This window comes from Zootermopsis nevadensis, unplaced genomic scaffold, assembly GCF_977971745.1.
Source record: "Zootermopsis nevadensis isolate Lab colony 2312 unplaced genomic scaffold, Znev_1.0 Znev_ptg000007l, whole genome shotgun sequence".
NCBI lineage: Eukaryota > Metazoa > Arthropoda > Insecta > Blattodea > Termopsidae > Zootermopsis > Zootermopsis nevadensis.
Window position 1 is genome coordinate 6352897 of NW_028259139.1, and position 15615 is coordinate 6368511.

General features: G+C 37.0%; 1 protein-coding gene across 7 annotated transcripts in view; it reads left to right on the top strand.

The window, feature by feature from the left end:
- Calx (sodium/calcium exchanger 3) overlaps positions 1 to 15615 on the top strand; it is a 71732-nt gene that overhangs the window by 44814 nt on the left and 11303 nt on the right. For 2 of the 7 annotated variants that reach the window (XM_022057231.2, XM_087344110.1), the window contains exons 2-6: positions 1347 to 1438; positions 4037 to 4179; positions 6398 to 6497; positions 8749 to 8859; positions 14053 to 14211. In XM_022057231.2, coding sequence (XP_021912923.2) covers positions 1347 to 1438; positions 4037 to 4179; positions 6398 to 6497; positions 8749 to 8859; positions 14053 to 14211 — 605 coding nt within the window. The other 5 variants (XM_087344111.1, XM_087344108.1, XM_087344112.1 and 2 more) reach the window with 4 other exon arrangements.

Sequence of the window (15615 nt, forward strand, 5' to 3'; positions counted from 1 at the left end):
TTTCTTAATAACACATTTTATTAGATAATGTAGGAAAGCAGCATATGAAAATTAAATACGGTACTTATAATTTGCTTAATTACAAACTCCGTGAGGCGTTAACATGTAAATACGTGCTTTTCCGCGTGTGTAAATAATATTTACATATAAGGCCATGGATAAGTGAAAACTCTTTCAAAGCATTGTTTCCATAAAGAAGGGTTTTAGAGTGGTGAATGAATTTTTAATTTGGCGAGAAGTACTAAATATGCATCATCATCAACATCATGCTGATTTTGAGTCCCCCGTCCGTTCTACTGACCTTGCCGGCGTGTCTTAAGAGCCCTTTGTGGTGAGAAAATCACAGCTGCAGCTGCCTGGATCAATACGAAGTGCACAAAAGTGGGGAATCCCATTAGGAACTAGTCGACAATTGGTCTCGTGAGGAAATACGATGTGAAAGTCAAGGCGTTCTTTGTCAAACGTTCCTCCCACGCTCACACAATTCCCTAAAGGAGCGACGCAAAAATGAATCCCTCACTGCCGTATTTTCCGCCAGGCCTCGCTGCAGTTTGGCTCATTCATCTTGAGATCGGAAGACGGCGGAAATACGTCACGGAAATCAACTTTTTTAGTAACTCAGAAATAAAAGACAAACTCAGTTATTAACAGAGAAGTTTGTTATGAATTTTATTTTGTGAAATATATTGTTGTGTAGGGACATGATGTACTGGACTACGTTTACTAATTATTAATTCAGGAGCCATTGGCTTATTTTATTTCTTTCGTCCTTGTATTCCTTAATTTTTATTCCCTCGTTTCCTTTCTTCATCTTTTCTCCTTTTGTTATTTGTGTCTGTGTTTCTGTGTTATTAAACAATACTTTCTCATTTGCGTATGTGAACTCGCGTCGGATATCAGGGTGGTCATGACCAGTGTTTCGGAATGGATGTTGAAGAAGACCTATCATAAGTCAATTTACGAGGGTTCTCGTAAATTGAATAAGTAAATCCATTATCGGACCGAGGTTTCAACTCGGAGCCTACAGTATACGAAGACGTGTGTTTTCTAGAACAGCCAAAGAGCCCTATTATGCACGTTATGGGGAGGGGGATTTATTTCTATGTTATTTCTGTCACACGTATGATCCACAAGCCGTATTTTTCGCCGACGAACAAGGGAATTAAGTCTGTGTTACACTTCTTGAGTTCACTGGATGCTGCCCTCTGCTCACAAAACCTGCTACCATGTTCAGAACGTTCAGGATGCCATTTAAATTTTGTTTCGGGGTGTGTGACATTTCAATCGTTGTCTCACGTTTTCAGAAGAGAGACATTTTGATGACGAAGCTGTATTTGTGTTTTCAGACAGACGATTCCTTTGAACATCGTAGACGAAGACAGTTATGAGAAGGACGTCTTGTTCTACATGCAACTCGGCGAAGTCAGGATGCTAGATGGTGAGTAGACTGTCCACGTACCTTTACACACATAAAATATGCAACAACTTTAAAAATAAGTATGTAATGTTTAATATTATCCTTATGTTGTCCCGCCTCGTTTGATTTAATCTTCTTGTCGCTTTACCTTTCTTAGGTTCAAATATTCTTCTCCGAACTTTACTTTCAGATGAAATACAGCCATTATGGACCTTGTAGCGAAAGGTATTAGAATTTGAATATCGGCCGTTTCAACACGTGTACAGTTAGCAACGTCACTAAAGTTGAGAAAAATTTGCCGGTTTGCGTAAATATTGGTTTGTGTGTTCAGAGACGCAACATGTGATCTCTTTTGTAAGTGAAAATACTGGACAGTCAGTTGTTTTAATTTTGTTTCAAAGACTTACTCGTCCCTCAAACGATTTTCCTCCCGAGTTGTGTGCATACTGCATGAGTCCACTGCTATTTAACATGCTCTTTACTTGTTCTGTTGTCAGAATGGAGTTAACTGGTGTTTTGTTATGCCCGAGTGTCAGCTGCTAAATAGTGACCACGAGGCAGCTGTCAGCTGATCGACAAGCGGTCGCCAACTTTGCTGCCGTGTTTATGTCTTTTTTTTGGGACACTGTGTGATTCTTCTCTTGTTGTGTTTTTCTCCACAGATTTTACGAGTGTCAGTCCATGAACTTATTCGCCATTTTCGGCATTGGCGACCATCGATTACGTTTGTTTGTATTCTCGACGAATATTTGTATCGAATCGAAATATGCATTTTCGGTTTTGTTACTGGGTGACACAGCTGTTTTACCCTCGTACATTGAGGCAAGTTACTTAAAACGAGACGCGATCGCTTCCTCTTAGTTTGGTTTGAGGGCTTATCTCTGTTGTAGTAATGGACCAAGTTTGATGTTTGTTTAAGCTAATGAAGAGACAGCGTCCAGGCGATGAGTGGTAATTAAATGAACAGAAACTGCAAACATGACCTCCGGAGTGCGCTTGACTTCCATCTTGTTGCATTTTGCCAGGCCTTGCATTCTGTAACATGGAAGTTCAGTTCGAGGAAAAATAACTTAACTTAATGTACTTCTCGAGTCAGCTACATTATCGAGCTGTTTTTCTGTTCCTTTAGTGGAGGTAAGCAAACCTGTTCACAAAGTTAATAACAGTAAAGATAATGTACTCCACAGACTCATAAGTTCAAATCTAAAGAGCTGTAAAGATGCATATAAATTATTCTGCATTTCGTTGATCCCACTTTTGGGTGTTGGCACACACCTGATGAGAAAAGTCTCCGTCAGAGGGCTGCAACCCCAAGACCCTGTCGTATTCCTCTTTTCCTTCGTGGTGACTTGTTACGCCACGTACCTGGAGGACCACCCCTTGTCTGCTTTCCGCGACGGCTTGTTCAATAAATTGGCAAGTGTCATCCATATATGGGAACCTACTTCTTCATCCGAACGTGGTGACAAAGGATCCGTTTAAATACTAGTTGGTTTCAGTGCAATCTGTTAACACGGTTACTGTCGTTGTATGTGGAGGTATAGGTCGAAAATATAGCCTCATGTCTTCTGAAGGTTCGCGTTTGCAATTGCCAGCCTAACAGCTTTAACACAAATGGGACGAGTTAAATAGAATGACAATCCCATTTCTATCGTGACTTGTCTTTCTTTAATTTAATATTTCTATTTACCATGAAGACTGTCACACAGATTAAATCGTGCCTGTAGTCTGTGCGATGTTTGTTGGAAGGTAGGATCGTTTTTCAGTTTGATTGTACTGCGTTGCTGGAGTTACATTTTCATATCCATCCTTCTTCATTACGCCACATTATCATTCGTCTTCATTAACCAGAACTTTCTCTGCGAAGGGCGGTTCTCCATGGCGTGCCCTTCATGAGTCGCGACAAGGAGGAACTGAACTCTCAACACGAGAGATCCCACCAATCGGGTTAGTTCAAGCGGTGACCCTTAGGACTCATTTTCCTGGTGAAGTCAAAGACGGCTTGGTCTCTGGAACTGGCTGACAGTTTTTACTTTTTGTAGGGAACTTTGGGGGAAAAGCGGATTTGGGTTTGTGAAGAGTCTCGCTGTAAATCATTGCTGTGAGTCAACTACAATTATCCGAACATGTATAAAGTAATACACAGATACTATTTGGATTTAGTGCGACATTTATGAAGTACGTGAGCTGGCGCTTTTATTAAAACCTGCTTGATGACACAATAGGCGTGTCTGAACACTTTAAAATTAGCGATTGTCCATACTGACGAAAAAATTGTGATACCAAAGTCACTCATGAATTAGACATTCTTGTTGCCCGTGGCTCGTTATTGGGTTTGCGACTTTTTATTGGGCGTGGGCAGAATCGTGTTTGGACTGTCAGGTTCTGGGTTCGAATAGCCCGCGAAATATCTGTAATTCCATGAGGACATTCGTGTTGTTCGAATTTGACTGCTAATTAATGTCGATGAAGGGGACATTATGCCTGTTTATATTAGCGTTGTCACTGGTGTGTTATCCTTTGTGATAACTGTAAGTTTTCTTAATTAGCTCTTCATCGAACTGAAATGAAGTGATTCGCTGGTGTGCAATGTGAGAGATGTGCCGTTGTTGCTTCCAGAAGAGGCAGGTCTGGCAGCCATTGCTGAAAGTAAGCGCAGAGATGATCTGACCGAGGAGGAGAAAATGGCTTTGCTGGGACGTCCCAGGTTAGGAGACATCACAAGGGCACAAATTCGAGTCAAGGAGAGCAAAGAGTTCAAGGTGAGGAAGATGTGTTCAGTTTAGATAAGTTTAGACTTCGGGGAAACCCAAATAAATTACATCCTGAGTGAGAGATAAGGTTCTCACGGCCACGATTATGAAGATGGCTGTCTTCTGGGATGTTACGCCGTGCAGTCTGGTAGCGATTGGCATACGTTTCGGAGGTGCTTACTGCTCCTATTATCAGGATGACCCAGAAGGCAGTCTAAGTTACATATATTGAAATTAAATAATTATAAACAGTATCTCTAAATGTTCATTCAAAATATTGATGTTTACAAAACAAGATTATATCAGGTTAAAGTTCCTATACGCAATTATTGACCTATCAATGTAAAAACAAGAAAAGCAGCGATGTTCGAAGATAATGCAGCAATAAATAGTATTCTTTCAACACAAAAAGATCCATTTCCATTAATCTTGTTGGGTCATGCTACGCCAGTAATATTGTAATTGTTATTTAAAAAGGGAGGAGGTTAGGGTGTGGACTGGATTAATCCGACTCAGGAAATTCACAGGTGATAGGCTCTTACAATCACACCCTTAACGAACCTTCGTGTTCCATAAAGGACGAGAAGTTTCTTGATTAGCTGAGTGAGTACTGTTTTCTGTATTTTATTCATGTATTGACACGTTTTCATGTGTGGACATGCGATGTCGACATTCGATTCGTGTGTTTAGCCTCAAGGATTGACAGCAGACAGTCGTTTTTACGTTGCGTGTTTGATAGATATTCTCTTTCTACGTCCAGCTTCTGCAACCCATTATCACTAACATGAGTGACGCTGGAATTGGTCACGTTAATTTCCAGGTCATCTGCTTCTTTACGTACATGCAGATTAGCTTCCAATTATAAGGTCGAAGTGAGCCCTGGAAATGCATCATATATTTGTCCGATTTCACTCGATTCAGTGGTACAGAAATCGCTCTGTTAAATCCTGTGTCATCATCACGTTTGTGGGTGTTTTGCCCGCTGGGTTATAGGGTTTAATGGTACCAGTTTAATGTAAAACTCAAAGAAAATAAAGGTCGTTCTGCAATACTGATTGCAGTACAAGTAAATTCATTTACATGTTGGTTAATTTAATGGAATTTCTCTCTTTGTGTTGAAAATAACTTACGATAAATATACACATTTTCATTACGACATTCAGTAACATCCCGTTAGGAACAGAATGGGTTTAATGGAACAATAGTGTAATTAAAATACTTTTAGTCCGTGAACTTGTGAGTACATTTTGCAGTAACTGAAGCATAACATCAAAGAAGTCGAATGGCAAGCAACGTAAAGGTTGCATCTCAGACACTGAAGTGGCGCACCTGAGCGAAAGGAAAATAAACTGTCAGTGGGTGACGTTTTGGGTTCATAACAGTGGAAATTTGTTCATAACTCTGAGATGTTCTTAAGCGAGCGTTATTAAACTAGGGAAGTTGCTGTAGGCCTTGAACCATTTTCATAAATCTCATTGAATACTGAAACAGAATCCAATATGTCTGTTACATAAAGAATATCACAGCACGTAGTCCCATATCTTGACATATTTAGGCTCTATGTTACGAAATGTTGAAACGTGAAACATCCGAAATTGAATGTATTCAAGCGAATAGGTTTCATCCGTTACAAAAATCCGACGTTTCGGTCGCTTATGTATTGATTCAATGCCCGTGTTTAAAACCCCTTACCAAACGTCGAGGTCGAATGGTTAACTCAGGTCTCGGATTAAAATCGCGGCCCGGAGACTAACCATCCTGACTTCTGTTTTACGTGCTTTTTCCCCTATCTCTCCAAGCAGATGACGAGATAGTACCTTAAATTAGGTCAGGACCGCTTCGCTCCACATTCTTTCGATTTCATTATTAACTGTCATCTTCTTAATCGACAAGACCATGATCAGAACGCATATCCCAACGCAGTCATCGCATTATGCCTTTGTTACTAGAAATGTACGCAGTTGTATTTATTCGACCATGTGTTCGATCTCCAAATCGAATTTAAAGTCGACAGCGTGTGAAATATCTTTCGATGTAGTGAATATCTATCTAAATAAATGAAAAATAAATTTCAGGCTCTGTGCTTTATGATAAATTCGGAAGCATGTAGGCCAGTGGGATTTGCTAAATGCCTTCGGAAAATATTGAACAACGACGCACCAGCGGCGTTCCTTGTCCTAACGTAGGTCGGCACAACTTTTCCATCCAAATTCATCCTCTGTTTCAGAATACCGTCGACAAGCTTGTCCAGAGAGCAAACGCATCGCTTCTTATAGGAACATCGTCTTGGAAGGAGCAGTTCATTGAAGCTATCACAGTCAGTGCAGGTAAGAGTCTACATTCACCATCTTGTAATTGTAACAACAGGAAAGTTGTCTTGTCCTTTGAGTTTCTGTTATGCGTAATATTATTATATAATCTAATGCTGTAAGGGATTTTCAACCTGGCGAGAAATGTTTGTGACTGTGCGTGTGTATTATGATCACATTGTTATAATTTTTGACAGGGTAACGATGTAAAGGGATCTTCGACCTTGTGGGATAATGTTTATGACTCTGTTAGTCATAGACCTGGGGATAGAGGCAGCAAACCCCTTCGAAACGTCTGTAAACTTTTACCATACATACCCGAAATCTCAACAGACAGACCTTTACACCTTTCAGAGTGCCATTAAAATTATCACTTGCATTTAAGGCCTTTCTGATACGAACTCTGAACGGTGGTGATTTCTCACCCCTGCTAAGCTAGTACATACCGCGTAGGACAGCGAACCTTTTAGATTCTCTGGAGGTTTTTGGCAATGGCTCTTTTAACTACATCGCAGGTATTTACTTAACTCCCACGGACTTTTGTTATTGAGACGACGTCATTAAATTACCAGGGAATGAACTTTTAAGCCTGTTGTAGAAGGAGAGTTTTAGACAAATGCCATTCTGATATCTCGTAACAATGGCCTCCGTGTTCATGGTTCAGATCCTCCGCCATTTTTCTCAAAGGGAAAAGGTCAAATGCCAGTACGGATAGAATCCTACGCGATGGCTGGAGCGCGTACGATATTCTGACTCTGACGAAACGGACACGTGCAACTTCGCGCTGAGAACTATTTTGTTTGGATATGGATAACTCGTGACCGAACGTGACTACCGAGTGCCAGGTTCAAATGTCGGCCCGGAAACCTGCTATCGTGATCGAGACTTCTGTGATAAATTCCAGAATAGCGCCTTAAATTAGGCCACGACCGTTCTTTCCATATTTTTTCCCCAATCATTAATCCTATCATTCGACGATACAGGGTCTGAACAACTTATAACATCGTTTAGTAAACCACAAATAAATAAAATTTATGCAACAATTAAAATTTACGGTATTGGAACACGTGCGTTCAAAACCCAACCAACGTTCGCATGTTTGTAGTTTCGTGTAGCATCGCATGAACAGTACCTAATTACCTAATCTTTTTAAAAATCAACAAACCAGAATGCGTGTCTTAGGTACAAAATCTTGTTCTCTAACTCCCAGAGGTAATATTAGGTCACATAAAGTAGCTCGCGTACCTTGTAATGTGCGCCCTACCAGCACACGCCATCTTGTAATATTAGGAAGGTTATTGGTAATTTACAAACGACAGTACACCCCGCTCACTGTCTTGCGTGTTTATGTCCGTTGTAATGGTCGATTATAGTAGCTTGCGGTTGCAAATTACACACTAGCTCCGCAACCACGCATATTCGTACCAATTAGGATCATGTGAGCTCTTTCTTCGAGGTAAATCGGCTGGAACGTGAAGCTCATCACATACCTTCATCCACCGCAGAAGTCTATAATGCCCGGGGGTTTTGCGTACTGACGTAATAGGTGGATTTATTTGTAACATTTTACTACTTTATGTGAATCTTTTGCTTATTTTATGTGAAATCTTTATAATAGTATGAATTTCACTTGTTTATGTGTGTTGTGCTGTTAAGACATAATCCATCCCTGTTGTATTCTAACTTAATGGATCCGTGGTATGTAATACATGTGTGTGCGTGCACATGTTTACAGATCTGTTACTTTGTGATGACAATTTGCCAGTGCAAAAATTGGAAAAATACAACAGGGAACTCTGATGTCGGTAGCAAGAGGAGAGGCAGTGGTGGAGCGTGGGAAATATTTATCTTTCATTACCAAAATACACACTTCAGTTACTTAAAAAAATTTAATGAACCTGTGTACATCAACTTTTTTAATGTAATCGAATTATTTCTGTTTCAAATTAAATGTATTAGTTTGTAAAAGCTGAATATATTTTTTATAATTGCTAATCACACATTGTTAAAATCCTGAAACATGACCTACTTTGTTGCGCATCTCTCAGCAAACTGATTGTTACGCCCATTGAATGATACATTTCTGTGCACAGACTCGAACATGTCTACAGTGCAGCCAAAACCCAAGCATCATCATAAAGTAACAGGTCTTTACACTTGCGTTACTGCAGTTGCGTTAACTGTACAGATGAGAACGCGGTCCGTAGTCGCTTCATGTGATCATCTTTTCTTTCAAGCTTTTGAATTGCTGATGTTTCTTTCCTTCTAGGGGATGACAGTGGTGATGATGATGACGAAAAATTACCCTCCTGTGGTGACTACATCATGCACTTTGTCACTCTGTTCTGGAAACTGCTGTTTGCCTTTGTTCCACCCACAGGTGAGATAGTTTTTATAAGTGGCATGCCTGTACGATAGCCCGCTACTGAGCAGAGTCTGATGTTAATAATTTAATATAATATAATAATATTGTATTATTTTAATTGTAAATCTCCTGGTAAAACTGTAAATTGGATTCCTGAAGCGATAAGCATATCAAAAAATTTAGTTTGAATGTTTGTCCTGAGTTAAATTTTTAATCTCTAATGTACCTGAGCAAACTGCATTACTTCATTATACACTACAATGCTCTTGTTGCAAACATGGCAGTTTTTTTAAGCATCGGATAAGTCGCAGAAGGCATAAAGAGAATAAGATTGTTAAATTGGAATTACTTATGAAATTAACCTTTGTTTTTATGGGCTGCTATTTTTACTTTATTATAGTGAGTGTCTAAGGGAATAGTCTAAATAATTATCCACTTTCTTGCATTTAATAAATCTCAGTTATCCTATGCATTGTCTGTCTTGATGAATGCCGTGTTAGGTAAAGAAAAATAACAAATTTTGTATTTGGTATCAATATTCTAACCTTGCTGTTCTGGTATTCTGTTCTTTTAATACATCATGATATTAATTTTATTTAAATTTATCCAGACAACATTTGGTGACTTTTATTGTTGTTTCTGTAAAGATTTGTTAACAGCTAAACCTGTTCGTGTCTCCTGAGTAACATGAAGTTCATGTCATAACACTTGACCTGTTTTAATACTCATTAATCTAAATTAATGAAATAATTTCAAGAATAAATTAGGTGGTAAGTATTTAAATTTTGAAGTACATTATGTTCATGTTTATCGTATAAGCAGTGTGAAATCATAGATACATACAAAAATAATTAATTTATCACAAACCACACCACTGTACCACAACATTATCACTTTAATACCATATTTGTTTAGAAAACAAATGTCTTATTTTATATATAAATATCTGTGGTACTTCATAATTTCCATTGCTGAAAATTCACATACAGCTTGTAGATGGCTTCAGACTTTCACATCAAGACAGTCAGTGGTCAATAAATGACAGAAGAATTTATTTTCACTGAAAAAATATAACATCAGATATGAAACGAGAAATGGCAGGTGCTTCTGAGTGAGCCACCTTCTTCATAGGATGGAAGAAGATAAACATATTATTGTGATGTGTAATTATTGTCTCCAAAACATAAATATATTCCACAATTTTATTATTACTTGTTACAAGTTCAGTTTTTCTATTGCCTGGTGTAGGTGCGAAGTTCAGAGTATGCTGTGTTTGTTTTTCTTTTAATATAATTTTGAAAGTGTTAAGTTGATTTATGCTGAATGTGTATTTGTGGGTTTCATGTGATTCACATTGTAAACAGCGATTATTTCATAAAACAGCACAAACCAATTCTTCTTTGTAATGACATGTTTTCTTTGCGGTACAGACTGACTTCTCAAATATTATTCAGACAGGCTTTGATTTTAAAGGGTTAAACAAAAATATGATCTTATTTGATATTTGAGGTATTCACATTGGTGAACATGTTGATGCTCATCTTTTGGGTTGAAATGCTGCGTGGACTTGAAAATAATGTTTCGAAGGAACGTGCTTCCTCCATTTTCAGGGATCCCTCTTGACTGTTTTCAAACAAAGTTCAGGAATTGCACACCATGTTGATGGTTATTACTTTGTAGTATGTTGTTATTTATGTGCTCTGTACAACATTTCTGAATGTTCTAATAATTCTCTTTCAGACAGTGTGGCACCAATTTTTTCAAGTAATGTAAAATTGTAATGTGATCTTTACTGTCACCAGCAGAATGTGTTTTTATATTTTCTTTCATTCCTAGAAATGAATTCGCTATTTATTTCCAAATTCATTCCTTGCAAAATACAATTTCCAAGGTTGTTCACAGCAATGTTCTCTGTGTGTGGTGTAAGATGCACTTATTATAATATTTTCACTCGTAACCTCTTATGCTGTATATAAATGTATATGTCACATTCTATGGAACAAATAACACGCAATTCAAGTGTTCGCACAAATATTTTTTTTTAATTACTAACGTACTCAGTTTAAGAAAAATATTCAGAACACATTTGTTTCACAAGCTGTTCTTTAATTTCAATTACCATGTTATGTAATGATATAATATCAGTTACAAAGATTATATAGCTGTAAATTATAAGGAGGATAGTGAATGGTGAACAGGGAAGAATTTATGAAGAAGCAGTGAGGCTTATTTGAATGCGTTGTAATGACATTCGTCTAAAGGAACTAAGGAATGACGTGAAAAACCAACGATAGCTCAGTTAATTCTGTGGCCAGATTGGAACAGAATACCTTCGAATACTATACTAGTTCACTTCAGTTTGGTTACTTGTAAAAGTTTCATTCTGATATTAAATAAATTATTTTCTGTTTAAAAATATTGCAGGACCTATATTTACATCAATTTCAATCAACTTTTAATGTTTGTTAATTGCAGATAAAAAATCAGTTATTCTACAGATTGCACTACATAGTCCTATTTTATTTATACTAGTTTTATTGGTTGTTTTGTATATTGAAAAGCATTTCAATTAAAAGTTGTATATCATAATGAGATGTGCATTTCATGTCATGTAACAGTTGTATTTACAACAGTCCTGGCCTTGGAAGAATTATGATTCTGATTTGAATTTATTATAAAATATGATTTAATTCTGGGATGATCCAAATCATAATTAATTTCACACAAGAATTTTTAGTATAAACATCAATCACCAATTTTACCCAGACTTATTCATTAGTTTCAATATACCATCCATACTGATGGCCATGCACTTCTACTGTATTGTGTGTTTATTTTATGCAGTTTATGCAAAGAATGTACAAATACTTGAGATTAACTACTAATTGGTCTGTTCTTTGCATTCTCAGTGACTTTTTACAGGGCAGTTGTTTAGCACATACAGAATCTGTCAAGCCTCATATTTTATCGTTACGGCTACCATCCCCATAACTAGACAGTTGTAATGAATGTGATATTTAATATCCTCTGTGTTATGTGATTATTTGATTGTTGTTGTAATAATTAATATAACAGTGTTTTTTATATTGGTTATATGCAGCCCTTGGCAAAGGCTATGCCGCTTTCTTTGTGTGTATCATCATGATCGGTGTGATGACAGCGGTCATCGGGGATGTTGCCTCACACTTTGGATGTTCGGTCGGCATGAAGGACTCTGTAACAGCCATCGTTTTTGTTGCACTGGGTACCAGTGTTCCAGGTAGCACCTGAGACCTGCTTTGTCTTCATTTCATGTCTCTTCTCTTCTGTCTTAATACAGCATAAAGTATTGCTTCGTTGGTATAACACAGCACAATGTTAAAGCATAATTTTTGAACCACATCTTTAATCTTGGGTCAGCCGTACACGTAACTGTTGTTACTGTCATTAAGTACTTTGTGTTGTAGATATGCTTGTCCTAGACAGTACACAATACACCCAGCCATTATAATTGATTGACGGTGGGCAGAGTAACCTGGATTTATGCAGGTATTTTTCCCTTCTTCCATGCCTCCAGAATGGCCTCCTTTAAAGGGGAATGTGGAATAGAGTGGCAGAACATGAAGCTAGCCACTATTCTCTATTTAATGTCAAAGTCCAGAATGTGTGGAGCTTTATGTTTATGTCTCTGTATGCCATCATAACATGATATAATCTTGATTGTCAATAAGTGTACACCCAATCTTGCACTTACTGGACAGATGTTCTGTCATTGAAGCTGTCAAATGACAAGTAACTTCATAATCTTATTTTACTGTTAATAATAATTGAAGTGATACCAGCGAAGCTAATTTTTGTTGTTTACTTGAACTCTGCTTTTATATTATATTTAAAAATTTATTTTCACTTTGAACTTTTTTGATGGAATGGTATTGTTGTTAATAAGCTGAACTACTTTTAATGTAAGAGGTTTTCTTTTTTTTCGAATATGTAATAGTAATAATGCTTTTACTTCTGCTAAGTCTATTTCTTTTGGTGTTTTAGATAACTTACTGTCGTATTCAACCTAGTACATCTAGCATAATGTATGTAAGCAACATCTAGGTGCACAGATGGATACCTTCAGAGAATTATTTGCAATACAACCAATGCCTGCTTGCCATATTTCGGAATGTTATAGTGCTGCCTTCAATACCTCACACCTTCTCTTTCTTAATGTTTCTTGTTTTTTGTTATTATCACTATTGCTCTTTGTTTCCACTTTCTTTATTCAGCCATTCAGCCACCGTACCTTATAAATGACATTTCAGGACCGAAGCACTGGGCAGAAGACATGACATTTGTGTATGAAATGTTACCTGTGTATGACATGTCTTTTCAGTCACAAACCTATGAACATTCTTGTCCAACAGCATGGCTAAATTTGTAATCCTTTCCAAAACCACTTTTAATTCATATGCCTCTCAAAACACATTTCAAAATGCTGAAGTAGGAAGTCATTATCCTTTATCACAGGAATGTTTTGGCTAGAGAGGGTCTCTAGTTACAGCATCTTCAGACTTTATGTATTTTCCAGTGAAAGGAACTACACAATTGTATTTTATAAATACCTAATGGAATTGCTCCAGATATTGATAATTTTGTATACTTATTCATTGCAGAACGTATAAATGTCTTAGTCACATATTTAATGTTGGTGTTAGGTTATGCAATATATAATCAGTATTAGAACCCATCCTCATGTAAACTGGAGTTTACATTTCTTCTGCATTTCAGTATCTGCATGCCGATGTCCAGATCATAATAGATTTTATTGTTCTCATTTCTTTCATTTATATTAGCTGCACCAGTTTTTAAATGTTGTATTGTATACCCTTGTTTATATAACTGTTATGAAATTTGTCTACTGCTGTTAACAAAAATTTATTTTATACAAGGCCTACTGAACTGAGGCTAATGACGAAGAAACACTGGGGAGACCTGGTGTAACACTGTTCTGAAGTGAGCACATTGTAGTGAAGTGTCAAATTATTCACTCTGTATATTTACAATACATTTTCTTTCCATATCTTCAATTATTTTCTGCACCAGAATTTATACTGACTCCTCTCAGCATGTTGATAATCTAAACACTATGAATGACTCTTTTATACTATGCCCTGTCCTCCAATTCTTTTCTTCCAAGTTTTACTCAGCTGATGAATTTTTTTCTCATCTTCTACTCCCCAGATATGTTTGATGGTTATTTATGTTTCGTTATCTCAATATGTGGAATTGGTTGTCTCACGGCCATCATTGGAGATGTGGCATCTCACTTTGGTTGTACAGTGGGCCTCAAGGATGCAATCACCGCAATTGCCTTTGTTGCTCTCGGTACAAGTGTACCAGGTAAGGCAACAGAGCCCTCCGGCAGCTTCCAACATCAGCTGAGAAGAACTCTTCATTTAATTCTTACAGATGAACTTAAAGACTGAGAGCGATTTTCTATTTAGAACCTAAGGGACGTCTCATATATATATATTTATTTATTTTTTTTATTTTTATTTTTATTTTTTGGGAAATCATTACATTTTAGCCACAGTGCTGCAGAATTTTGTGTCTGCCAAACTTTGAGGTTCTTTCAGTTGGTACCTAAAAGATTTAAGGAAAATTGCATGTAAATAATTCAAATTAATTTAATACTTTAAAAACCATATTTATGAAGTGGGTAATTGTGTAAGAGAATGACAGTCTAGATTTAACATTTTTAAAGTTTTAAAACATACTAAATCCTTGGATGTTGCTTAGAAATTGCCCTTGAAATTGAATACTACCTTTAGGTATCCATTTTGAAAATCACTCTCTTTAATTTAGAGAGACTGTCATGTATTGTGTCTGGGTGAAAGGTACGGCAGACATAAAGGACAAGGGATGAGAATGTTAGGTTAAGTTATGTGAATTATAGGTTAGAAAAATTTATGCAAGATTTAGTGTAGTCCTGTTCCCTTGCATATAAGCCAGTTCAGCCCAATAATTTATCTGAACCATGTGGACAGACATCTAGCATACATTAAAATTTAATTAAATATTTATTGAGCCTTATGTGAAAGTGTTTATATAATGGTAATAATGGTAACCTACAAGGAAAGCAATATAATGACAACTTCTTACTTGCCAGAAAAGAATCATCTTTTTATATCCCATTGAATGAAATATCTGTGTGGGTAATATAAGACGCATAAAGTGAAGCTTTTGCGGTGACGGAAGTTTGTGAAAGACTGTAGGGTTACAAGCCACGCCAATATATGGAGGAATAGAGGAAATTATTCATGCATAATAATAAATATTGTAATTTATATGCACACCAGATGTTACTAAAGCAGAAGAAACAATAAAGTTACGATGGACGTGACACATAACTTTGACTGATCAAACAACTGCGTACAAACTTCAGTGATTAAAGTGACCACTTGGAAAGTGAGATAGAGATGAGGCAATTATATTAAAACAAAGGTTGCGTAAGTAATTTTTTGTATTGAGGATTGGATTGAATTTAACAGGCCCAGTATTAGGTGACACCATATCCATGTTGTACCATTCAGATATCTGTAAATTGTAGGTGCTGACCTTCATTCACATGCTACTTTAATTAGGTAATTGTCTTGAGTTTTTGTTGGGACACAATTTATTAGTTTGTCTTCTCTCTCCCAATATTCCAATTAGTTTCGTATATCTGGAGTTTTGAAACCTTAGTTAATTTTGGCACACTATGTTGGACAGTTCCCTTTGAATGAGGTATATATAATGTACACT